A 27168-nucleotide genomic window follows, 5' to 3' on the forward strand; every position below is an offset into this window, starting at 1 on the left:
AAAGCAACACACCCTCACATTGTTTATAAGCCCTTAAGGTTTCTTTGTAATCCCAGAGTTTACCTGCTTCATGAATCCTTATAATGTATGGCAAAAGAACTCTATAATTATTAAAAGTTACTTAATTATCAACACTTTCACTTCTTGTCATCCATCTCTCAATTTGTCACCTCTGTTTAACCCTCCCTGGTATTTAAACAGCTAATCTAGTGTTGGAGGCCAGGTTAACAATGTGCAAGTCTCTAAGTGACTTCATAGCAACCTTCACAAGTCTATTTATTTGGTATTTCCTTTGTGTTCCTTTATGTGAACTAACTGGGCCCTTGCTAATAATTAAAAGAATTTGCTGAAGTATTCTTTTAGCAAAGTCAGTAGATAAGAATTTCTGTGACTAGCATGTCTTGCGACATTAGCTTGCCCCCCAAAGTATAAAACTGAGAAAAGTGTTTTCCAAAACTAATTCGGGTTGGTGCATATGTATTTGAATGCATGTGTCCATTCACTCATTCAGGAAATATTTATGCAGCTCTACTCTGTGCCTGGTCTATTCTAGGCAATGACGAACAAAAACCCCTGCTTTCACAGAATCACCATCCTAGTGGGGTGAGGTTGGGCAGACAGATAACAACTAGAATGTATTATGTGTCAGATGAAGATGACTGCTATGGGGGAAAATAAGGCAGAGAAGGATGCCAAAGAGTAGGGGTTGTGTTTTACAATGGAATGCTTGGGCCAGGCATGGTGGCTCATGCCTGTAATCCCAGTACTTTGGGAGGCCGAAGCAGGCAGATCACGAGGTCAAGAGATCGAGTCTTCGCCAACATGGTGAAACCCTATCTCTACTAAGAAAATACAAAAATTGGCTGGGTGTGGTGCCGCACACCTGTAGTCCCAGATACTTGGGAGGCTGAGGCAGGAGGATCACTTGAACCCGGGAGGTGGAGGTTTCTGTGAGCTGAGATCACGCCACTGCACTCCAGCCATTTTATAAAAATGAAATGGAGTGCTTGGGATTAACTAATCAGAGACTGCAGCAAGGGAAGGGAGTAAGCCATGAGAATATAGCGGGCATCCTGGGCAGAGGCCCAACGAGTTCTAGGAACAGCAATCAGGCTGGTGTTTTAGGGGCTGCAGAAGTCTAGTAGGCCAGAAAGAGACTGGGATTGCCTGATTTTATAGGACCTCATACTTCATGCATAACAACTTGACTTTTTCTTGATGTGAGACAGAAAACCTTTGAAAGATTTTGAGCATAAAAGCGGCATGGTCTGATTCATGATGTCCAAAGAGGATCAGCTGGCTATGGAGTGGAGAGCAGACTGTCGAAGGCCAGGAACTAGTTAGGAGGTAGTGGCAATAATCTAGAGGACAGGAGGTGATGGTGACTTGGACTGGCACAGTAATAATGGAGATAGAGAGAAGAGGTTGGATTGTGTGTGTGTGTGTGTGTGTTTGTGTGTGTGTGTGTGTGTGTGTATACTTTCTAGTGATGGCATCTCACTATTCTGCTTCCAAGTTGGTCTAGAACTCCTGGGCTCAAGTGATTCTCCTGCTTCAGCCTCAGGAGTAGCTGGGACTACAGGTGCACCACCATGCCTGACTTTGGATACATATTTTTAAAATGTGAAGCCAATTGGATTTGCTGGCAGGTTGGATGTAGGGTGTGGAAGAAAAGAGCTAAGGTTTTCAGTTTGGGCATGTCTGTGCACACATTGGCATATGTGTCTATATAAAGCTTAACATTATCCAAAACTATCTCGTTTCTTTGTTTACTTATTTTTTTGCTCTACACCATTTGAAAAGGGACCTTCCCAATCTTGTTTATTGTTGCATATCCAGTGTCTAGGACAATCTGTCTCTTTCTCTTTCTCTCTTGAAAGAAAATATTTAGCTGTCAGTAATGTGGTTACAGAAAAATTGCAAAGAGCTGTTATTTTCTGCCTTCTGTATTTTCAGCATTGAGTCTGCATTTATTTAAAAATAAACTTTATGTAATTACAGAAAATTGAACAAATTTGCAAAATTATACAATAGAAAATTTAAAAAGGCTTATTATCGTTAAGTGAAAGATTATAAATTCTGCAGACAGAATGTTATTTTGAGAGCCAATGTCAATGTGAGTAAATGACCCCCAACCCTATAAAATAATAAATCCAAACCCTGTAAGATCAAATAGCCCTGTGTGATCCACAGGATCAGTTTCCAGGACAGAACAGACTTTATTAGCATTGTTTTACTGCAAAGACATTATTCAGGCCAGTTCTCAGCCACTCAGCCAACAGCTTTGTTTCTGGCTGTGCCAAGTCTGCAAACAGTAGCTGATCATCTGTAGCTCAATTCAAAAGGAGGTTTTTTTCTAGAAATTCCAACCTCCCCCCAATAGCCAGCACATTTCTATTAAATTTGATTGAGTTAAAGTTTCTGAAATATTTCCTGAATGAGTGAATACACACGTGCCTTCAAATACATATGCACCAACCTGAACTAGTTTTGGAAAATACTTTTCTCAGTTAGTTTTATACTTCAGGGGGCAAGCTAATGTCACAAGACATGCTATTCACAGAAATTCTTATCTCCTGACTTTGCTAAAATAATTTGCTAACTATTATTACTCACATGAGTGTCTTTAATTCAGTTCTTTGTAAAAGTCGAGCATTGAAGACAGTTGGTTTGTTATTAAGGACAAAGTTATGCATCTAACTAATCTCACATTTTTTCTAAGCAGTGCAAATAAACCAGAGCTCTTCAATGGTTCACAGCTCCACAATCCTTTTATGTACATTCTGAAATCCTAAAAGGCTCTGAATACTGAAAGCTTTTTTGGGAACCAATCTAGAATCAGAACCAGAATGACTTGAACTCGGTTGGAGGTGAACCTCAACTGGGGGCGGGGGGCCTGAAGCTATGTATTATTTTACCATATCTCACCAAAAGTGATGTATATCTGTCTTACTGCAGAAATATTAATGTGTTTGATCACAAAGTGATGTGCTGTGTTATGTAATATACAGTAAAATCACTCAAACATCTTTCTAACAATTATGTTTTCTGAAACACATGTGGGCTCATGGGCTTTGCATAAAGCACTGTAAACCTGTACTGTGTTTGCTGTTCGGGGCTGAACGTGTTGACTTCATCTTTCTTTACAAGATAAGGGTGATGGCTGCTATCTTGCCCCGGTGAATGCAACAGGATTCCTTTTCTAGGCGCCTAGAGCTTTTACAGCTCACATGCATCTCTGGCTCACCTGTGTGAGTGTCATGCTTTGAGTAGATGCCACTTTGTGGTGATGAAGCTTCTGGCCTATACCTACCCAGATAGCACAGCCTTGGAGAAAGGTAGCATGAAGCTGGCTATCTCTGGGCTCCCGTCCTGTCATCCGTCAGTGATGAGCAACGGGAATTAGGAGACACATTCTGTTCATGGCCAAAGGTGTGGCCCCAAGCCACATCAAAGACACCCCCACCTCTTTCAACCAAAACAACCTTCTGTGGACACCAGGGGCTCATGTATCTTAGGCCAATATCGAAGCCATATAAAGCCTGACAAATCGTCAATCCTGAGCTGGGATCCCGGTTCCACCACGTTTACATAGTGCCTCCTTGGGTAACCCAGTTTCTTGGTAACCCACTAGAAGTAGCCTGACTTATAATAAGCTTACGACGTACTTTTCACCATAACAACTTCCTTTGTAGAGAAGGTATTGGGTCTGTGATCCTGGGAGAGCCCTAACTCAGGGAACTCCATAGCTCCCCTCTTTCACATCTTGAATTTTCTTTTCTCCACCTCCAGATCCCCAAGCTTTTAACTTGGAGGCAGAAGCACTGGTTGTGAGTTTAGAAATCTAGGAGAATCAGCAAGATACACAGACTCTTACAGTCTTAAGAGACCCGGGAGATGAGGGTGTAACCTTTTTCCAGCGCAGGGCTCCCACGATCCGCCAGACAGGTCCAGAGAAGTGACCCCTCATGGACAACAGCGCCCATCTCTGATCAGAGAAACTCGACTGGCTCCTTGTGCCTCCATATGAGGGGCCTCTGGAACCTCTTCCGGGTCCCTGCAGACATGGGAAGGCGGCCAGCGGAGCCTCCCCTGCTTCTCTCCGGGATTTACACCCTTGCTCTTGGACACCTGGCACAATGTGGACATCTTCAGTTGGGTACCGGGGGAGCTTGATGCTTCACTCCTGGGGTAAGGTGGGGATTAGGTGTTTGGGTGTCGGGGTGTGTGTTTGGAGGGGGTGATTTAAATGACTCTGGAAGTTGAAGCCATTCCAGAGAACATTCAAGCGGCCAGGAGAACCAGAATCTTTTCATCAACATCCACAAGGGTCACGAGAAAGGCTGTTCATTGGCCAAGCTTCTAGGCCACCCAAACATGGGAGGGAGGAGGGGAAGACAAACCCCGCCCAAGCCCCAGGGGATGGAGTTGGCACCAAGGACTTCTGGTCAACCCCAGACAGCAGACAGCGGGCCAGGCACTGCCAAAGGTGCAGGCGCGAAGCAGCCCTCTCCAGCCGTGCACTGCACCTCAGCGGCCCGTGGGCGAGATCGGGGTCCGGGTGGGAAGCAGACGCGCAATCGGAGAGAAGCTCCAGCAGTGGAGGAAGAGTTTGGAGAGCTTCAGCTGGGCAGAAGGGGCGCAGAGGCTTGGGGCCAAGCGGAGTTTTCCCTGAGGGTCCCGCGCAAGGCCCCAGCACCCTGGCTAAACCTTTACCGCCGGAGCCCTGAGCCGGCGTCCTTCAAAGGGCACAGAGGGCGCCGCAGCACGCACCTTGCCCAGCGCCACCGACCCTAAGCAGCGTCAAGGAAGGAGTCCCGATCAAGGACAGGGATCTGGGGCCATGGCCGAGGCCGCAGAGCCGGAGAGGGGTGCCCCAGGTCCCCAGGGGCCGCTGGAGGTCCCAGCGCCTCCGGCTGAGAGACCCGGAGAGCCGGGATCCGCGGGCGAGGAGGCAGAGGGGCCGGAGGGGAGCGAGGGCGCAGAGGAGGCGCCAAGGGGCGCGGCCGCGGTGAAGGAGGCGGGAGGCGGCGGGCCGGACAGGGGCCCGGAGGCCGAGGCGTGGGGCACAAGGGGGGCGCACCGCAAGGCGGAGGCCGAGGAGGGAGCCCCGGAGGTTGCCCAGGTGCCCCAGGGAGGGGAGGAGACAAGCAGCGCGCAGCAGGTGGAGGGGGCGAGCCCGGGGCGCGGCGAGCAGGGCGAGCCCCGCGGGGAGGCTCAGAGGGAGCCAGAGGACTCTGCGGCCCCTGAGAGGCAGGAGGAGGCGGAGCAGAGACCTGAGGCCCCGGAAGGCAGCGCGCCCGGGGCGGCGGGGGACAGCGTAGACGCGGAGGGCCCGGCGGGGGACAACATAGAAGCCGAGGGCCGGGTGGGGGACAGCGTAGACGCGGAGGGCCCGGCGGGGGACAGCGTAGACGCGGAGGGCCCGGCGAGGGACAGCGTAGACGCGGAGGGTCCGGCGGGGGACAGCGTAGACGCGGAGGGTCCGGCGGGGGACAGCGTAGAAGCGGGGGACCCTGTGGGGGACAGGGTAGAAGCCGAGGGCCCGGCGGGCGACAGCATGGACGCCGAGGGTCCGGCAGGAGGGACGCTCCGGGTCTCGGGTGAGCAGCAGGAAGGAGGCGACCGAAGCCTCCCGCCCCAGGCGGAGGCAATTGAGGTCGCAGCCGGGGAGAGCGCGGGGCGCAGCCCTGGTGAGCTCGCCTGGGACGCAGCGGAGGAGACGGAGGTCCCGGGGGGAAAGGGCTCCGAGGAAGTGGCCCCCGGGGACTCGAGGGCAGAGGCTGTCGAGGACGGGGTAGGGGATGGGCCCCAGCAGGAGTCAGGGGAGGAAGAGGAGAGGCGAGAGCAGAGCCCGGAGGGGCCAAGTGAGGAGGCCGCAGCTGGGGGCGAGGAGGAATTCCCCGACAGCAGCCCACATGGGGAGGCCTCCAGGTGCGCCGCGGAGCCTGAGGCCCAGCTCAGCAACCACCTGGCCGAGGAGGGCCCCGCCGAGGGTGGCGACGAGGCCGCGCGCATGAACGGCCGCCGGGAGGATGGAGAGGCGTCCGAGGAGCGGGCCCTGGGGCAGGAGCACGACATTACCCTCTTCGTCAAGGTAAAACTCGCTTCCCTGAACTCTAAGGACGACCCCCTTGCATTCGAGGTCTTAGTCATCTCAGATCCCAGAGGGACGCGCGGGGAGGAGCCCTCTCGGTGGTGTCCTGATTGTCACCAGGCGCTTCCATGCGCGAGAGGGAGGCGGGACTGCGGGGATTTCCTAAAACAGAGTTTTCAGAGCATTTGCGGGAGGACTCAACGGTTTGGAAGCAAAGACTTTGGGGGTGGGGGCAATGGAGAGTGCGACGAGGGGCGATGAGGATGTGGGGTTGTGGGTTCAGCATCCCACTGTCCTTTGTCGTGAAAATCCTAACTGGCCCTGCTAGTCAGGAGGTTATTAACGAATTAACTAAAAAGTTAAAAAAAACAAAACAAAAAAAAAAAAAACCAAAAAAACAAAAAAACAACACATCCTATTGGTGTTCAAAGGGATTTCTGCCAAAGGAAGCTTTAATACTTGAAGGTAGGTTCAATGTGGGAGGTGCCTTCCAGACTCAATCTCAGAGACCCAAAGCTGGTCAATGTTTTTGACTCCAAAAAGGTATTCCATTTTGATAGAACCAACAATGCACATTTAGGGGGGAAAGTGGAGCCTTATTGACATAGTGTTTATTGAACGTTTTAGCATTTAATTTGGAAGAATACAAGATGCCGTTGGCTTGAACATCATCTGCTTGTATGTCATGTTTTTAACTTCAGTTCACATGGGAAGAGAGCAAGGATTCTGTAGGGGAATCTGTAGAGACACCACTGAGAAAGTTTTCATTTTAAACAGGAATTATTTACAAGGCATGAAAAATAAAAGAACAAAGTCCAGCAGCAGTTCACACCAGGATCTTTGTTTAAAAAGCCTTTTCTGAGGACCTTTGGCCAGACCCAGGAAAGCTGGAGATAATAAGGTCAAGAATGTGCATTGCATGCTGAATCATAATCCTTCAGAAATACTTTCAAGCTTATAGAAACCAGTTACCGTCTAAACCTCTCTGGCTGAAACGCAAGCACATTTTAATAAATAAAAGGAATTGCTCTGAAAGTGATTAACATCAGAATTTTAAAAATGGTTTGGGTGGCGAGGGACTTGGGAAAGAAGGGGTGTGTGTTTCTTCCCTAGCGAGAAGGTGCTGTTTCTGGCCTTTTTCAAGACGCTGGGACATAACCTCAGGACATCAGCCCCTGGGAGACTGCTGGGAAGAGCTGGAGTGCCGTGCTGCTGTGTGGCCCCAAATCTGCTCCTCTCCATCACCTTGGATTAAGAAATTTCCCGTTGCTCTGGTTGTAGGGATACATGATTCCGGCACACAGCCTCTTAGCACAGTTTTGATGTACAATAACAGCTTCTGATGAGTCCCCCTGTTTCAGTTCTCTGTCCTCTCCAATCCAGTCTCTTTATAATAGCCAGTGAGCTGTGGACGAGATCTGATCATTTTATTTCTTAGTGTTGAATTCTTTAGTTGTTTATTGCAGAATTTTAGGTAAATCCCCACTGCGTAGGCAGCCCACAGGCCCTTTGTGATGTTATTTCTGCCTCCTTTCTCTGGCCTTGGCTTGGCGATGCTGGGTGTCCCCACCCTTTGTTACCTGTGGTCTCGCTATGCCAGCTGGATTAAACTACTTACTGTTCCTTGAGGGAGCCACATTCTTTCCCGCCTTGAAACTTTGTACATTACGTACCCTCTGCCTGAATGCAGTTTCTTCTTGTCGTCCCTGTCTGCCCTCCTGCCTGGTTATCTGCCACAAGTCCAAGAGTTATCTCTTCCAGTCCCAGACACATGTCCCTGCTAAGGCACTGCCCTCAGCCTGCTATGTCTCTTTCCTCAGCTGTGTGAAATTCATCGTTCTATCTCCAGCACAGAACACAAGTGTGGGATGTGGTGAAGGCTTGAATGGGTGTCTGGCTGCAGGCTAGTGTGGTGATCAAGAACGTGGACTTTAGAGCCAGTGGGTCTGGGATCAAATCCTGGCTTTGCTAATTTCTTGCCGTGTGACCTTGGGCAAGTTACTTAACCTTTTGGTATCATTGTTGTCTCACTGATAAAATGGGGACAATAATAGTACCTAGCCCTTGAGGTTACCGTGAGGAATAGAGAATTAGATTACAGAAAGCATTTAGAAAAGTGCCTGGCTGGAAATAAGCATAGTACACATGTGAGTTCCTATTGTTACATCTGTGTTGCTCCCATACACTTGCTTTGATTTTGCACAGAAACAGTTATCCCTGCCATTATTTATTTTATTTATTTTTAGGGAAAATCCCTCTAGGTACCTAATTACCTCCGATCTCTAGGGATAAGAATGTTATGAAAAGTCGTTTTCATACAACTTGTTTTCTCAAATATTGCTTGGGAGGAGTTTGTCTAGGCAGAAGCACGTGGCCTAGCACCAGCAGCGGGATAGGATGGGCAGCTTATCCACAATGCTTTATTCTGATGATTGACTTGGTGTTCAGTTGTTAACTTCTTTTTTCTTAAGGAAACAAATAGATCTCCAAATGATGAAATTGGTTAACTTTTTTTTTCTTTTAATTCAGACCAGTTCTTGCTCTGTCACCTAGACAGGAGTGCAGTGGTGCTATCTCAGCTCACTGCAACCTCCACAGACGGTTCAAGCGATTCTTGTATCTCAGCCTCCTGAGTCGCTGGGACTACAGGCATGTGCCACCATGCCTGGCTAATTTTTTTGTGTGTGTTTTTGGTAGAGACGGGGTTTCGTCATGTTAGCCAGGCTGGTCTCAAACTCCTGACCTCAAGTGATCCACCCACCTTGGCCTCCCAAAGTGCTGGGATTACAGGCTTGAGCCACCCCGCCCGGCTGAGATTGGTTAACTTCTGAGGAGCCACTTATGATGAGCCTCACAGTATTGATACTGTGTCTCAGTTTCTTCTTATCCTACCAATCATGCTCTTTGAAAACAAAATGAAACAAAACAAAAATGACAGACACCAAAGCAAAAAACAAGCAAAAAACAAAACTAAACAAACACCCTTTAGACTCATATTTTCTGAGTTTGAAATACTTGATGTAAAATCTGTAAATTAGTTCAGAATAGGATTTCTTTGCCAGAATTAGCCTTTTCTAGGCTCCTTGTTTGAGCTCAGTTTTGTCTGGGTTCTTTTCTACAGTGGACACCTGACCTGGGTTTTGTGAACACACCTAGGTGCGTCCTCATGGTGGGTTTTTACGGCATAGCTGGAGTGTGGAATTCACAGCTGGGCTTAAAGGAGAATACTGCAATATTCTTTCAAACATTCTGCTAGCCTTCATATGACAGCTGAACAAACACATTTTAAAATTCGCCCGTATTCTATTTGGGAACTCCTAACTTTCACATTTCTTCCAATTTTTTTTTTTTTTTTTTTTTGAGACAGGGTCTCACTATGTTGCCCAGGCTGGTCTCCACCTCCTGCGCTCAAGCAGTCCTCCTGTCTCAGCCTCCTGAGTAGCTGGGACCACAGGCACGCACCACTACACCCAGCTAGTTTTTTTAAAAAAATTTTGTAGAGACGGAGGTCTCACTTTGTTGCTCTAGCGGGTCTTCAACTGCTGGGCTCAAGTGACCCTCCCACTTTGGCCTCCCAAAGTGCTAGGATTATAGGCACAAGCCACTATGCCTGGCCTCTCTTCTTATTTTGTTAAAAATAAATATATTGGTTACAAATATACCAAAAAGTAATGGCTAACTATGTAGTAACATGTAATAATAATTGCCCCACATCTACTTCTAATTAGTTATCTAATATATTCTCCATCTTTATGAGAGTTGTCATGTTATTAATTCATCAGTTTGTTTTATTGTACAAGCATGCAAGGATATATTTTTGTACAAAAGCCAGGAACATATAGCACCAGCCAAGAAAGGCCTTAAATTATTTTGTGGTCAATTAATTGCTGATTATGCTAACTTTTAGTTTTGTTTTCTCAAAGAAGCGTTAATTATTTGTCATCAAATTATAGGGTAACTGTGCAATATATTTAGTAAGAAAGGTTCTTTTTCTTTCCTCGTAATAACAAAGGGTAACAACATAATAACATAATCACACAATAACATAATAACAACAGGCAAAACACTAGCAGCAAAGAGTTAAGTAAGAACTTCATTGAAGTAAGGAGTTCAGGGGTAGTGGAGATTTAGTCACACCAAAAAAGTCTTGCTTACAGCTTTGGTTGCCCTAATCTGGCGTGTGAGCTTTGAGTCAGGGTCTTCGGGTAGGACAGTCTGAGCTACAGCTTTCCTGGCAGATTTGACATGACTTAAAAAAACTTCAGTGTTGACCAGTGATGAGTCCTGGGCCACTCAGGATTTGGACACCACCTGTTTACCTGTAAACAGACAGTTATTGCTGAGCTAAAAAAGCTTGCCTTTGTATTCACATGTGGGTTCTCCAAAGAGGTGAAACTGACCTAATGAAACGCAGTAAAACTCAAGAAGGACATGGCCTTTGAATAAGCACTGTCATGCAGAAATGAGCCCCCACCCCTCCAAAAAAAAAAAAAGAGCCTTCCAAGCATTGTCACACCACACAGCTGGGCAAGAATGAGCCAGGACCAGCAGCTGATGGACTCCTGGTAGACCAGTAAGCTGTGGCTCTCTGTGGACATGTCACTGGGAGAGAGCATGTTGAGATTTGTTCTACGGGGCTTGGTCTCCAGGGAGCTTGAAAGGGAGATGGTATTTTCACAACTATATGTGTGCTTTGTGTTCTGAAGGAAAGTGAGCAAAGATGCACTTCTGAGACTAATTTTCCCCAAAAACAATTTTTTGTAATTTTTTAAATTGTCTTAGAAAACCTGCTTACAGATGACATATATGAAATCAGTACCGGGTTACTTGGGGTAGAAATAGGTGGAGAATGATGTTTTGTATAACCTCTTACATGCAGACAGGTGTGGGTGTGCCATGCACGCTGGGGGTGGGGATACCCCCGCCACATTCAGTGAGAGCCCTGTCGTCATTGCCTGTCTGTTCTCACCACCTGCCACTGCAGTGGGCTCATGGCAGGCCCTCCACTATGCTTTTTGGTGCAGATACATAGTGGGTTGGGTGGACGGCTGCTTTGTAAGACACAAGACCAGCTCCCCACTGTCCCAGCCCAGTGTCCCTTGTGAGAGAAACAGAGCCACCTTTTTCCATGGAGACATCTTGGCAGCAGGGTTACAGGATGCTGGTGGCTTTGGGAATTTGCAGCTCTTTCCTGCCATGTGCACACATCACAGCTCCCGTCTCTGTCTGGGCTGACGGGCCATGTGCTTCATGAAAACAACCGTGTCTCTTTACCTTCAGCCCGGGTTCCTCCCCTCATATGGGGTTTCCTTTGTGTCCTTGGTTTCACACAGCCAGCCTTTGTCGGCTGACTCAGATATCCCATTTCCTTGAACATCTAAAGACTCACAGAAAACCTTCAGAAATACTACACTGGGTCTTTAGGCATGTAGATGTATTGTGTCCTTTCAGATACCTAGATAAAACCTAGAAGTGGAAGGAGTATGTAAAAGCCAACACTCCGCTCCGTGCTTGAGGCTCAAGGGGATCCTCATGCTATGGGTCCATACGTTAACTCAATACATGTGGATGTATTTCCTACTGTGTGTTGGACTCTGTGCTAGAGTCTGGGGACACATTGGTAAGCAGGACTGACAAGCTTCTTGTCCTCCCAGAGTTTACCATCTAGCACAGAAGACAGACACGGGGCAATGTAATACATTATGTCTATAGCATCTCCACTGGAAGCCTGCACTGCAAAGACCATGTAGTTTTCCCCATCATTGTTCTTTCAGCCCTTTGCATGCTGTTTGACACATAACAGATAGCCAGTTAATGCTGGTAGGAAGGGAAGGGGGATGGCGGATGAGCAGCAGGCTACAGGAGCATGCAGCAGGAGGACTTGCAGACACAGCAGTAGTCACTAAATAGTTGTTGATTTAGTTATATTTGGTGAGACAAAAGCATTTTCCTTTCCAGTCCACAGAGTGTGGGATCCTCTGATAATGCCTGGTATAGATTCTTCAGGATTTTCTAAAATAGGTAATCTTTGGTCTATCATTCTCTGAACTCCTGTCATATTCAGTAAAGAAAAAGTTTTTGTGAGAGTTATAAAGGCATTCAAATCTTCTAAAATTTTCCAGCATTAATTCTGTTTTTTTCTGCCTGAGTGTTGATTTATAAACTGGGCCCTATACCTGGGCATAGTTAGGGGAGACATTTTCTTCACAACATAGACAGTTTCCAAAAAACCACCCCCATGCTTTTTGTCAGCCCATTCTCCTCCCCACAGGGAGACAGTATCTAAGTCCATCTTCGGCTAAAATCCATGCTTGTATTGACAGGCCCACTTCCTCCTTCTGAAAGCAACATTTTAATTTGGAGCTGTTGGTGCTTAGGTATAAAATATATTTCATTTAATGCTGCTATGAAAATTTCCCAGTCTTGAATTTAAGACAGTCTCTCATTGTTTTTTCCTCCTCTTGCGTGGGGGACCCTGCCAAGCTTTCAGAACTTTACTCTCAAGTTAGGTGGCAAATGGGCTAACAATTTGGTATATGTTAAGAGTTTGTTATAAATGATACTTATGCCCCAGCTGATACTACAGTATGGTATTTAATGTTGAAGAGAACATCATTAAGTGTGTGGTCAGCTGCAATTAATAAACTATCCAGTAACAAGTGCCTTTAATCAGAAGTTTACTTTTCTCATACAACAAGAAATCCAGAGATAGCTGGATAAAGCATCTTACCCCTGTCATCAAAGGCACAGATTAGTTCATTGTGTTCTGTCTCCCTGTATCATCAAAAGATGGCTGCCTTAGCCTTAAGCACCAAATCCTGACCAGCAATATCTCAAGTAGGAAGCTAGAGGGAAAGGTCAGGAGTTTTCTTCTTATTCCCATTCCTCCTTCATCAGGGAGGAGAAATGCTCCTGATAACTCTTGCAGCAGACTTTTCCTGTGTCTAATGGCTGGAACTGGATTCTGTGCCCCAACCCCCTCCAGGCCTTTTACAAGCACAAGGGTATGAGATTGGCTTATATATACCAGGGGTTAGCAAACTGTAGCATGCAGGTCAGATCTAGCCTGCCACCTGTTTTTGTACACCTACAACCTAAGAATGACTTATGTTTTTAAATTGTTGGAAAACATTAAAAGAAGAATAATTCATGACTCATGACAAATATATGAAATTCAAATTTCAGGGCCCATAAACAAACTTTTTTTGGAACAAGCCATGCTTGTTCTTTGACGTATCCTGTATGACTCCTTTTACTCTCCAACAGCGGAGTTGAGCAGTTGCGACAGAGACTCTGTGGACCACAAAGCCCAAAGTATTTATTCCTGGGCCCTTTAAGAGAAAGTTTACTGACTCCTAGCTTATACCTACTTTTATTCATCATCTGGGGCTAGATACAATGCCATTCACGCAAAATTGGAGTTCAATTTAGAAGGAAAATGGAGAACAGTTGTAGACGAAAGAACCAACAAGCTCTTTCACAGTGAGTAAGAAATATTTAAGACACTAAACATCTATATATTGTTAGAATTTTTTTTGCCTACAAAAACCATAAAAATTTTGATTTATGTAAAGTCAAAATAAAATGTAGGTTAAATATATTTATACAAATTTTAGTATAACATGTTTATGTAGTCCATGAGATTATTTTGTAAAATCTACCTACCATTTTTTTTGGAAAAGATAATACATTGAAATAGTAAAATTTAGAAATATAAAAAGATATAATATAATGATAATTAAGTCTTCTTTCACCTATGAAGCCCAGCCTCCCAATTTTTCTCCCTAGAGATACCCACCAAATATTTTCCCAGAGATATTCTATGCAAATTCAAACTTATCCTCACTGTACTATCTATTCCTGTGTAACAAATTGTCCCAAGACCTAGAACCTTAAAGCAACAAACATTTATCATTCAGTTTTTCTGGGTCAGGAATTTGTGAGTTGCTTAGTCAGTTCTCACGCTGTTATAAAGAACTGCCCAAGACTGGATTTATAAAGGAAAGAGGTGTAGTCGACTCACAATTCTGCGTGGCTTGGGAGACCTCAGGAAACTCACAATCATGGCAGAAAGGGAAGCAAACACATCCTTCTTCACATGGCTACAGGAAGGAAAAGTGCCAAGTGAAAGGGGAAGCTCCTTACAAACCATCAGATCTGGTGAGAATTTACTCGCTGTCACGAGAACAGCACAGGGGAAACTTCTCCCATGGTTCAATTATCTCTACCTGGTCTTGTGCTTGACACATGAGGATTATTACAATTTGGCTGGACGTGGTGGCTCAAGCCTGTAATCCCAGCACTTTGGGAGGCCGAGACGGGTGGATCACGAGGTCAGGAGATCGAGACCATCCTGGCTAACACGGTGAAACCCCGTCTCTACTAAAAAATACAAAAATCTAGCCGGGCGAGGTGGCAGGCGCCTGTAGTCCCAGCTACTCAGGAGGCTGAGGCAGGAGAATGGCGTGAACCCAGGAGGCGAAGCTTGCAGTGAGCTGAGATCCGGCCACTGCACTCCAGCCTGGGCGACAGAGCGAGACTCTGTCTCAAAAAAAAAAAAAAAAAAAAAAAAAACCCCAAAAAACCCATCAGATCTCATAAGAACTCACTCACTATCACAAGAACAGCATGGGGGAAACTGCCTCCATGATTCAATTATCTCTATTTGGCCCTGCCCTTGACACACATGGTGATTACTATAATTCAAGGTGAGATTTAGGTGGGAACACAGAGCCAAATCTTATCAGTTGGGTAGTTCTGGCTCATGTGGTTGCAGTGAGGATGTCAGTTAGAGCTGTGATGTCATCTGAAGGATTAACTGGGGCTAGGGCTGTGGTTTCATTAGAAGGATTGATTGCGACTAGGGCCATGGTCTCATCTGAAGGACTTATTAGGGCAGGATAATCCACTTCCAAGATGACTGACTCACATGTCATTTGGCAGGAGGTACAGTTAGTTTTTTACCACTTGGGCCTCTTCATAGGCCTTCTTTAGTGTCCCCACAACATGGCATCTGGCTTTTTCCGAGCAGGGATCTCAGGAGACCAAGGAAGAAGCCATAATGTCTCTTACGACTTTGTCTCAGAAGTCACATGCTGTAACTTCTGCCTTATTTTATTCATTAGAAATATGATCACTAAGTCCAGTCCTCAAGGAAAGTGGAGTTAGACTCCACCACTTAAAAGAAAAGGCAAAGAATTTGTGGACAAATTTTTAAAACACCACATCTACCTTTTTTTTTTTTCCACAAAAAATAGTACACTGGAAATACATTGGTTTACATCTTGCTTTCTTGCCTTAACAATATGTCTTGGAAATTGCTCCTTATCAGTGCCTCTAGCTCTGTCACATTCTTGTGAAAAATGTCATAGTATTCTGGTGATGCTTATACTCTATAATCATTTCCCCATAGGTAGTTGTTTAGGTAGCTTCCTCTTTTTGATATGTTAAATAATGGTGTAGTGAATATCCCTCCACAGATGTATAATAATATATAGGAGCTAAATTCTTAGAAATGGCATTGCTAGGGGAAAGGATGTGCATATTTAAGATTTTGATAACCATTACCAAATTTCCTCTTCAAAGAAGTGCTACCATGTAATGCTCCTTTGACATTATATCAGTGCCATGCTTATTTCTCCAAACTTCTCTGCTGAGGTTTTATCAAATATTTTGAATCTGAGAGGTGAAAAGATGTCTATTGTTATGTAATTTGTATTTATTTTATTATGTGTGAGGTTGAGTATACTTTTATATATTTAAAAAGTAAATAAGTATACTTTTATATATTGGTATTTGTTTTTCTGTGAGCTGGCTGCTTATGTTCTCTGCAATTTTCAAATGGGCTTTTGACCTATTCTTTCTGACTTTTATGTTAAAGAAGTTAGACTTTTGTCTGTCATATGTGTTCCATACATTTTTATAGGAATGCGCTGACTGTTTGCACTGGAAAATTTATCCTTTTAGTCTTAGTAATTTCTTGTAATTGATGCATGGGAAAGCAAAGTGTGGATGATGATGGCACTCTTAGAATCTCCAACTTCATTCGTTGACATCTTTAAATGTTGCTTACTCTATTACTTCTTAAATACTGAAGAATCAGGTATTTCCAGTCCTACCCCTTTCCCTCTATTTTTAATTAACAGTTACATTTTATCAAGCATATGCCCTTTTAGAATGAAACCCCATGTGACATGGTAAGAATCCCTTTTCAAAACGAAGTTTAAACTGTATAGATAGCAGGATCACTTCATGCCTATATCACCCCATCTTCAAATGTAAGATATATCACTTTGATCTTTGTATACTATTCACTGAAATCTATTTGATTCCCACAAATCAAAACCATTGTGAAAATATCACCTGTGATGCAGTGATATAAAAATATTATCTCTGAGGTTGTGTCTCTTAGCCAGAGACACAATTTTGTGTCCAGTCTGTGGAAATATTTGTGCTCCAGTCTGTGGAAATAATTGACCAAAATTTATAGAGAATGAGGAGATCCAGAGAATTGTGGAGGACAATGAAGCCTACCTATAGCTTATGTTTAAGGAGTGGGAGGGTGATATGGTTTGGCTCTTTGTCCCCATCCAAATCTCATCTCACATTGTAATCTGCACATGTTGAGGGAGGGATGTGGTGGGAAGTGATTAGATCATGGTAGCAGTTTCCTCCATGTTGTTCTCATGATAGTGAGTGAGTTCTTATGAATCTGATGGTTTAAAAGTGTGGCACTCCCCCTTTTCCCCACCCTGCTGCCATGTAAGAAGTGCCTTGCTTCCTCTTCACCTTCCACCGTGATTGTAAGTTTCCTGAGGCCTCCTCAGCCATGCGGAACTGTGAGTCAATGAACCCTCTTTTCTTTATAAATTACCCAGTCTCTGGTAGTTTTTATAGCAGTGTGAAACTGGACTAATACAGAGGGAAAACTGAAATGCTCAAATATCAAAAGTTGTTTAAAAAATAATTTTGAAGCTTTTGTGGAAAACAGACTCTGTTGACATATTCCAGATTTTTACTACCTTTGTGGATTTTATCCTTCAACTCAGTGTTTCTCTTCTTTTAATAGTATATGGCTGTTCACATAAAAGTTGAGTCTATTGAAGTAGGGAGAAGTAAAAGCTGCTTTTTTTTTTTTCATCCTTCACACTACCAAGTGCTGTTTTGCACCCAAATGTATATTTAAAACAAATATTTATTGATTACCTGCCAAGTAGCAGACATTGTGTTTGGGGCTGGGGGTGTAACAGTGATTAGAATAAACACAGCCCCTGCTTTTCTGGAGAACTTCAACCTAGACAGTGATCCAGAAAAAAACAACTACCATGCAACATGAGGATGGAGACCTCAGGAGATTGCTGGGCCACGTGGGAAGAGCAGGCTGGCAGGCTGGGCAGTGACAACAGTCTAGGGGAAAGTTAGATTCTAGATCTCTGACCATGAGGCCTGGCCCCCTGCCATATGCCCCTCTATTGGAATATGAATCAATTTATCAATCTATCTGCACAACAGATGAATGACAGCCATGTAGAAATAGCTACTCTGTCAGGTGGTCAGTTTTTAATTATATATTTTGTAGAATGTAATTTTATATTACTATCTCATAACTTCTTTTCACCTAAACCAGTGATGTCTCAGCAGCCAGATTGTGTTTACAGACATTGACTTTGAGCATACTAACTCAATGACTATTAAAGTACTATGTCATGTGAAAGATTATTTCCTTCCTTCTCTTTCTATGGTAGGAGATTACAATGAGGAGTGTAAGTGAAGGCCAAAATGAGAGAGAGGAAAATAAATCACTGTAATTGTAGTACACAAGCAAGGAGGACCTGGAAGTGTGACCTAGATCATTCCATGTCTCCTTTCTGCAGTTATTTCTTGATCTCTAAGGAGCAGCACTTATTTTTACAAAGGAGAGGCACCACAGTGCTGATGAAGTAGCTGTCAGTTCCATGGCACCCTTTTGGTTTCCAGGTGTGAGAGTTCAGAACTGTCCTGGAGAAGCCAGGCGGTCAGGTCCTCTTCTATAAACCTAGATTTTGCCTTCCGGCTAGGGAGACTCTCCACTGGGGAGGGTGGCTGGCTGCTGAGAGAGAAGAAAGCCTGGACCCAATGTTCAGGCTTTGTACTTTTATTTTCCTAGCTTTGGTGGGGTGGTGGTGGTGGGGTGTAGAATGCTGCAGTCCAGTAGGAGGAAGCTCATGTGCACTCCGGCAGTTCCCCCAGCAGTGACCCTGGTCCTCCTCTAGCCACCTGGGGACATAGGGATGACGAATCAGAGCAGGGAGGACACTGTTTTATTCCCTGGCTGGAATACACAATGATATTCTATTGGGGTACTTAGCATGGAGGCCAAATGGCCTGTCCAAGACACTGGGCACATCACAGCCATCATCTGCTTTGAAGGCCACACAAACTAAAGGTGTTATTGGTCTAGAGGTCCAGTGACACCCTTTCTCCCTAAATGAGAAAAATCAACACCTTTTTGGTGCCTTTGGTGTCAGAGCCTTGGAGGTGAGTTCAAAGAACCTCGGAAAGACTTAACTCTCTCCCCTAGCTTTGTTCTCTCTGTTTTAACTCCGGATTGGATGCCTTCAACTCTCTTCCCATAAATGATCAAACTGGATGAAGTTTTAGGTTGCACTCAAAGGCTTCTTTGTGTCGTGTAACTCGCCAAACAGAGAATCCAATGCTTAAAGAAACTCAGAGGCATGAACACATCGGACATGGAGGGGGGCATTTTTTTTTTTGTTAGCTGCCCTTTTTACTAATATATTATGATTATTTGAATCATAAATAACAGCAATAAAGCAAGAATGATCTGTCACTCTCCAGGCATTGAGGCTGTTGCTGAGGGAAGTCCTGTACATATGTAGCACCACCCACGGCTGAGTACAAAACAACAACTCCATTGCTTTTAGACACTACTAAGGTTTTCTTAACCCATTTATGCCTAGTGTTCCATGACTGGACCACTAAGCTTGTGGGAGTTATTTATATCCTACTGCTCAAGGTCATCGCCAAGGTCTGCTTTTTCACACAAAAAATTTGCAACCTCAGGCATAAATGGGTTAAGCCAGTTCAAGTTAGTAAATAACTAAAATGCTCAAAACATTTGTTAATATAATTAAGCACATATGCTTTGGCCGGGCACGGTGGCTCACACCTGTAATGCCAGCACTTTGGGAGGCCAAGGTGGGCAGATCATGAGGTCAGGAGTTCAAGACCAGCCTGCTTAACATGGTGAAACCCTGTCTCTACTAAAAATGCAAAAATTAGCTGAGCATGGGGGCAGGCACCTGTAGTCTCAGCTACTTGGGAGGCTGAGGCAGGAGAATCGCTTGAACCCAGGAGGCTGAGGTAGCCGTGAGCTGAGCGAGGATTTGAGCGAGGTTTGCCTGGGTGCCACTGCGCTCCAGCCTGGGTGACAGAGTGAGACTCCATATCAAACAAAACAACAAAACAAAGCAAAACAAAATAAAACAAAAACCCCAAACCAAAAACATATGCTTTGAGCATTTTGGCACAGCCTGGAATCATATGGTGTGGTAGATTAAAGATGGCTGCCATTTCTTTAATACTCCTATTAAGAAGTGAGGTCTGATTCTCCTCCCTCTGAATTGGGCCTGACCTTAGTGACTACTTGGTAACCAGTAGAATATAGTGGACCTGATGCTGGGTGATTTTTGTCATGCAAGACTGTGTGGCTTCTGCCTTATTCACTGACCATCCTGAGGTCACCATGCTGGAGGGGCTACCTGTAGGTGCTCCATTTGACAATTCTAGCTGAGGCCAGCCTTCCAGCCATCTCTACAAGATGCTGGGCATGTGTGTGAAGCTGTCTTGGCCCCCTCAGACCAGACCATCCACAACACACTGGGCATGTGTATGAAACTGTCTTGGCCCCTCAGACCGGCCCATCTGCCAGCGGAACACTGCTGAGTAACCTTCGTCAGTGCCACACGGAACAGAAGGATAGCCCAGGCAAACCTCGCTCAAATCCTTCTCTCACAAAATCAGGAGGTACAATAAACCAGGTACTCTAGGCTAATAAATTTTGGGTAATTTGTTAAGTGGCAATTGGTGACTGGGATATGCCATAACTGATGTCTCCTCCAAGCTAGTGAAATCTGAGTGGGTGAAAAGACAGGGCTGGATGGGAGGTGTGGAGTAACAGTGGAAAGCAGTTCCAAGGGGGAGGGGGCAATCAGAGGAAAGGAAGGAGGCTCCACGCAGCCAGTCGTTCCTTTTGGTGCCTACATTTTTTCCCTTTTGAGTCACTGTAGGGATTGGACTACTCTGTCATTCAAGAACCTAAACCACCAGGGTATATAAAAACAGGCTGCATTATTAAGCAGGCTTTCTAGAACAAGATGTTCCTTTGTTGCAATAATTCCTTGTGAGAATTTCACAAGGAAATAAGCTTTTCATCTCCATGTAAAAGCTTCAGTTGGTATCAGGCCATATTATTAAATATGGATTAAAAATAGCCCTGGAGTTTTTAAAGCATAATTCATATATGAGAGTAGATGGCAAATACCAGTTTGTTTGTTCAAGGACTTCTTATGCCTTGATTCCACCTGCTGTTACAATGAACACTAACGTAATTAAGCCTTTTGCTAGAACTGAAAGCTAGGAGATGTGGTTCAGTAATTAATCAATGTGGGTCCAGGGTAGTCACCCACTTAATCCATTGAATAATAAATTAATTGTTACAACAGCTGAAAAGAAAAAATATTATACATACTTGGGAATATGTTTAGGATTAGTAGGGTTTTTTTTGAAATATTTAGACCTATGTTTGAAAGTGTTAAGATCTAAAATATATTTCTTAGCATCTAAATGTAGGGGTGAATAAAGTTAATTTCTAAGTTTTAATGAAGAGTGAGAAGTCTGTTTTAAGGGAAACCTAGCTCCTTTTATGGCCTGGAGCGAGGAATCTGGACAAATTTTACTGATAATTGCAGACAATGACCACTGGGTGGAGCTGTCTGCTCCACTGGGGGTATGGTTTGAAGGATTGGTTGAGCATGAAAACAAAGTCAGTCTAGAAAGTGAGGACTTTTATTTATTTCCAAAAAAAAAATTCTTTTCTAAAATAGGCCTTGCTGCAATGATGATACACGTTTCCTTTACAGACTTACAAGAAGTGTGATGCCTGCTGTTCGTGTCATGGGTTGAACTGGTATAATAACAATGGACAATACTAGCAAAGATGTGAAAACAAGGGGACACAATATTCTTTCCCCTCATTCCTCATCAGTGTGGCAAGAGAGAGGACCAGTCCCTCCCTGCCCGCCGTCCCCACTATTGGTTTGACTCTTATTGCGCTAGGAGCTTTATTTCTGCTGCTGGATTTTGTCGGCTGTTGCTGTCCTCGCTGGCTATTTTTTTCTCCCCACTAGAGGGCAGGCGAGGGAAGACAAAAGACAGAGAACAATGGGCCACCCGGGTGGTCTCCTATGTGGCTAGTGTTCCCCTGGCCTTGCAGAGAGGCTAAGAAGCGGAGACGCCTTGCAGATGGTCTGCACAGATGCCCCGTGTGCCCCATCTGCTGTGCCCTTGCCCCTTTCATTGCAGGATGGCCTGATGCCTGCCCCACCCCAGGTGGCTCTATCCTGCACCTAACCAAGAGGTGGGGGATAAGACCAGCGAGGGTCTCTAGTTTGCTAATATAGACTGTAGAGGAAGAAGGGAGAAGGTGACTGAGCTGAGAAAGGCTTGGGCAGAGGGTGCAGGGAGACAACTGAGCGGACCTCAGCAGTGGGTCTCAGGACTGGGATGCAATGAGACTAATTTTCCTCCTTCTCTAAGGGAGACTTGACTTGTCTCTAAGGGGAGACAGAAATTCCAAAATTTGAGCTGAAGTAGCAAATTCTGATGGCCGCAATGTCAGAATTTCCCCCAAAGAAGCCTGCTTGTATTCTATGACTCCTTCGAAGGTGTCCGAGTCCCTTCTAGAAATTGTGAAATAGGTCGGGTGTGGTGGTGTGAGCCACTTGTCCAGCCAGGATCTTCCTTTCTAATCTCTCAGGGCACTTTTATGAAGCTGCTCTCAGTGTGGGGTGAGGGAATGAGGTGAACCAGCTGTCTTGCTTTTCAGAGAGAGTGCGAAGGGCTCCTTCTTTGTTCTTCCTTTGCCTGAGGAGGACGCTGCGCACACCTGCATCTTTGAAGCCAACAGCCCTCTTGTTTCTCCCTCATGAACTGCAGTTCCAGATGCAGGGAGAGGGCGGAACAGAGAAGGAGATGGATTTCTGGGCACTGCACCTCCCCTTTGGTTTTCCACACCCCCAGCAGTCGTGATGAGACCCACTCTTAGGAAGTCGTTGTCAGTGCTCAGCACAACCCCACATGTGCGTGTTGGCATCGGAGAAGGCCGGATGATCTGGTGTTCTAACGTACTTGGATGAAGAATGATGTTTTTCCTTTGGGAATTGGGAGGTGCATGCAGAACAACACCAGAGATGGCTTCCACGGTCTGTGTTTCAAAGCACCTGCCTTGCATCTCACTACCTTTCGGGGTATTATTGTTTATTATTATGTCCTGCTCATTCTCATTGCAAGTTCACTTTCTTATATGGAAGGTGCTCTAACAAGTGTCTCATTTGGTGGGTTAAGGGATTTGAAGCTTTTTCTTCTTTTCCTGAGAACCATCTGGGGCTGGATGGATTTGGTGTCCATTGGTACTGCTTGACATAGCTCCAGGGGCGCTAAACTCCCCAGTGCAGACTGGACTACAAATGCACCCTGAGACGTTGTGCAACGCCTGGCTGGGGCCTTCTCTGGGGAGTGCGGCTGCTGAAGATTTTTCTTTTCAATCCACTTTCTTAGGTTTGGCAGAAGCTTTCGGACAACTCCATGTCTTTGTTGGCTCTCTGATACTTCCTTGAAAGCTTTATCATCTTTGATTCACCCCAACACAGCGTGAAATTATGCTTCTTGCTCCACACCGTCTTATCTGAACAGATTCTTGTTTGCTTTTAGGAGCCATTCTGACTCTAGCTCTCTAGTCTTGAGGCTAGACAAGTTTCTTCTTCTTTATTCTTAGAAAAGACTCTTTATTTTCTGAGTCTGTTTCTCATAGTTGGATCACAGGAACTTGTTTGGAGCTTCCGGCAGGAATGTCCAGACCCTTGTATATTCCCTGACAAAGGACAGACCTCTTGATGGGTGAGGGTGGCGTGAGTGGGCGTCTTTCTCTGGTCCAGCTCACAGCTCAGAGGGGTGAGGGCACAGCGCTGCCTGGATATCCAGGTGTGCAGGATCAGCCTGTAGGCCAGTGCTGTCACCCCACAGCACAGCCAGGTTATCGTCACATGACATTTTCTTCTCGAAATACAGAGCACATATCTTTTCCAGTTTAATTGCCTGCTGGCACCTTATTGTAAAATATTTGCAAGTTATTCTCTGTAGAGAACAACATCTTATTGCCTCCTTTTCGAATTCCAGTTTTCTAAAGCCTTACTTTGCTTTACCCCTTAACACAGGACTGAAATATGGCAATATCTTAAGTCACTGGACTTGCCTAGATGGGATTTTGGGGTGACACATGAACTTATTTGGAAAATCCCAGCCTCTCCTTTGTGTGGTGTAGGTGGGTTTGTCTGCATGTGGCAGATGAAGTGACTCATCACCCTGACACTGGGTTGCTGTGTTCACCATGTAATTTGCAGCCAGTTAGGGACATTGGTTTCCTGGTCCCTGAGCATAACTGCCCGCTTTGAAAACAGGAGACTTTGAATATCTGCTCTTCAATTGGTTTGTGGACAATTACATGAAGCTGATTTCAGGCTGGGTCAGGGTTAGGGAATCCTGAAATAGTATAGGTGCCCCCTCCTTTTCTTTTCCCCAGGGTGAGGGTGGAAAGGGAGTTATAATATATGCCCCACCCCCCAAAAAATAAAACAAACATGTGGCACAGAAAAGAATTCCTTATAATAAAGCCCAGAGTGTTAGCCTTGGCCAGCCAGGCTGGTGTTTCTCCTTGTTTGGAGAGCAGCTGATCCCCTTTGGTCTTGGGCCATGGCCTTCCGCTTGTGTGGGTCAAACCAGGCCATACAATATAGTTGTAGTCGCTCACAGTGGAAAATGGGGGAAAGTAAAGTTTCCAGATAATTCCATAATGTCTGAGGTATCCTAAAGCTCTCTCTTTAAATTGCTAACTTCTACAGGGAGATATTGTATGTCTTTGCTTGCTGACAAAGAACTTTCAAGTTTAGCAAACAAATTTTTTGTGAACTAGGAACCTTTAACTTGTAAAGATTCAGAGGCTACAAGGAAATGCAAAACTGAAATCTAACACTTAAAATGGGAGAAGTCACTCCTCTGAACATATTAACAGTTCTAATAAAATTTTGTGATTTTCCATTTAGGAAAATCACAGTTTTTTGTTTGTTTGTTTGTTTTTTTAATTCTGACCCTGATTTTCCTGCTTTGGAAGCTTAAAGCCAAGTTTTCCGATTTAATACATAATATGATTTTTATGCACTCCTGGTTGATTCTTTTGTCTCCTTTCACCAATGCAAAATGTCAGGCTGGCTTAAGTGTAAAGCTTGTGAAACCCGTAGTTTTGGTTTAGTAATACAGGCTTTCCTTCAAATCATGGTGGCCAGGAAAAAAAAAAAAAGGGAGTGTCAGGGGGAAAACTAGCAGGTTGATACAGATTAGGTTTCTTAAACATGAGGAGATAGGGCAAGGTTTACTAAATTTGCATTTAAAGGAAAAGTACCATGCCACTCTACCGTTGATCTGGCATTGGGTCCTACAGCACAGCGTGCAATTGCCTCGCTCCTTTACAAGCAATTTTGTTTGTGCTGAGAGCCGTTTATTTGTTTGCTTTTTCTGTTGAAATTGTTCCATTAAGGAAGGCAACTGCAGGAGAAACTGATGACGTAATTGATTGAGGTGGCTCTTGTTCTATTTGCCCTTTAAAATGAAGCAAAACTTTTCAATGAGATCTATTGATAACTTCAATTTAGCAATCCAAATCTTCTTAGTGTCTTAGGTTGCCATTTTTTCGGTATTCCAGGTAATTTAATTTTAACATTTGAATACTAGGATACTTATGGCAACAATGAGCAGCTGTAGTAATTAAGACAGTTTCTCAAAACTGCCTCAAACTTTTTAGAAAGAGATCTGACAAGCATGTCTTTACAAAATGTAATTTATTAAGACAAGAGGCTCATCTAGCTGTGCCACTTCTTCAGCCACCTCTGGGAAGGTGTCACCAATGAGAAGGTATAGAAAAGTTATGAAAACAAACACCTTTACTTTGTGTGTAAGGAAATGGACAGAGAGTGTCAACTCATGGGGAGGTTAGAGGTCACTGGAGCTTGTGTCCCCTTTTAGTTTGGCTTGAGGGCAGACAACCACATATGTACTTTGACAGACTGTGGCTTTTTTCTAGACAATCCTCTGTGATTCAGGCTTTCATGAAAGGCTGGTGGGGGCATTTTTAGACTGGTGTATTCTCCCAGATCTCGCAAATCATGACACATAGATGATCACTTGCTATCTACCTGACTGTAAAGTCTCTGATTTCTGGCGTCTTTTAAAAGGAAGGATTCTAAAATCCATACTGGCTCTAAACCTGATCTCATAATAATTCCCTTAAGAACCCTTAAGATATTTCTATTTACTCACTAGTTTCAGTGTAAACAAAAAGGACTATACAATTCCCAGCTCCCAGCTGCAGAGAACTTTCATATATTGGTCATTGAAACAGACCTGAGTGTGTTTGAAGGACTGGACTTTTTTCTTTGTTAATAGATTGCGCTAAGCCTTTGGCCTCTTTAAAACTTACAAACATTATAAGGAAAGATGAAGAGAAGGCAGGTGCCTGCCCGGACCCCCACCTCCAGGGAGCTACGCGTTTCTAAAGAACTTTGCAGAAGAGCTGGGGAATTCTGAACCAATTGAGAAGGCTGAGTCTGAACGCTTCTAGAGATAATTAGAATTTCTTTTTCTTGGTCTGCTCTGCCAGCGTATGGGGTGACCCTACTCTCCCACCACTGGACTTCCTCCCCAGCGCCACCCCTTGTTCTTTAATGACAGTCAAAAAATAATTTACCAATCTTAAATTGCTGTTTTCCTAACATAAGGCGAAGTATGCACCATCTAGCTGCTGACCTCAAATCAAGATGCATTTTTAAAAGCACAGTGTTCAGGTCCTAATTCTGTTTGAGGTTCCTGGACAAAAAGACATTGCCGCCTTCCAGCAATTCTTCCGTGAAGTCTAGGAGGTCTGTCAGGTGTTAGAAAGACCAGCTTGTCCTAGTTTTTCCAGGACTTTCCTGGTTTTAAAACTGAAAATCCTGTGTAACAGGGAATCACTGAGTCCCAGGGAAATCTAGATGGTTAGTCCCTCCGAGGGGTTAAAAAACTGACTTGTAACATTTTCCCACAAAACCTAATTAGGGATGGACAGTAAAAGGGAAGATGATAAATGAGTGCGTCTTTTGACCACTAGGGGGCACCAATGGCCTCCCGAAGTTGTTTCCCTACCTTGAGGTTTGAGGGTAGGCTCTAAAAACCATAGTAAGGAACCAAGATTTAAAAAGGCAAAATGTCATGGGTAGACCCTTCATCTTCTTGTGGTGATGAGCCGGATCTGTGCCCTGTTAGATTTTTGGCTAGAGGGACCTCAAATCACTCTTGCCTAGTTGAAAAATTGGCGAAAAATAACCATCTGAATCCAAATAGAAAGTTCCATTTGGAGCTTGTCCCTTAGAAGCTGTGGCCCCAAAGGTGATGTGAAGGAACAAGCAGACCTCCCCACAGTTCAGGTCGAAACAGTTACTGTAGTTCACAAGTAGACATAGACGAGTTGGGGTCTTGCCTTGTGACAGGGTTTGGATCTGTGTCCCTGCCCAAATCTGATGGTGAATTGTGATTCCCAGTGTGCTGGAGGAGGGGCCTGATGACAGGTGACTGGATCATGGGGAGAACTTCCCCCTTGCTGTTCTCTTCATAATGAGTTCTCATGAGATTTTTTTTTTTTTTTTTTTTTTTTTACGGAGTCTTGCTGTGTCGCCCAAGCTGGAGTGCAGTGGCGTGATCTAGGCTCA

At 44.6% G+C, this 27168-nt stretch overlaps 1 protein-coding gene across 1 annotated transcript in view; it reads left to right on the forward strand.

Annotated features, from left to right (window-relative positions):
- The first annotated feature begins 1429 nt into the window (after positions 1-1429).
- CLIC6 (chloride intracellular channel 6) overlaps positions 1430-27168 on the forward strand; it is a 50457-nt gene continuing 24718 nt past the window's right edge. Inside the window, exon 1 of the mRNA XM_003895521.5 lies at positions 1430-6097. Coding sequence (XP_003895570.2) covers positions 4844-6097 — 1254 coding nt within the window. The 5' untranslated portion in view covers positions 1430-4843. The remainder of the gene's footprint in view (positions 6098-27168) is intronic.

The sequence above is a fragment of the Papio anubis genome, chromosome 4, assembly GCF_008728515.1.
Source record: "Papio anubis isolate 15944 chromosome 4, Panubis1.0, whole genome shotgun sequence".
Taxonomy (NCBI): Eukaryota; Metazoa; Chordata; class Mammalia; order Primates; family Cercopithecidae; genus Papio; species Papio anubis.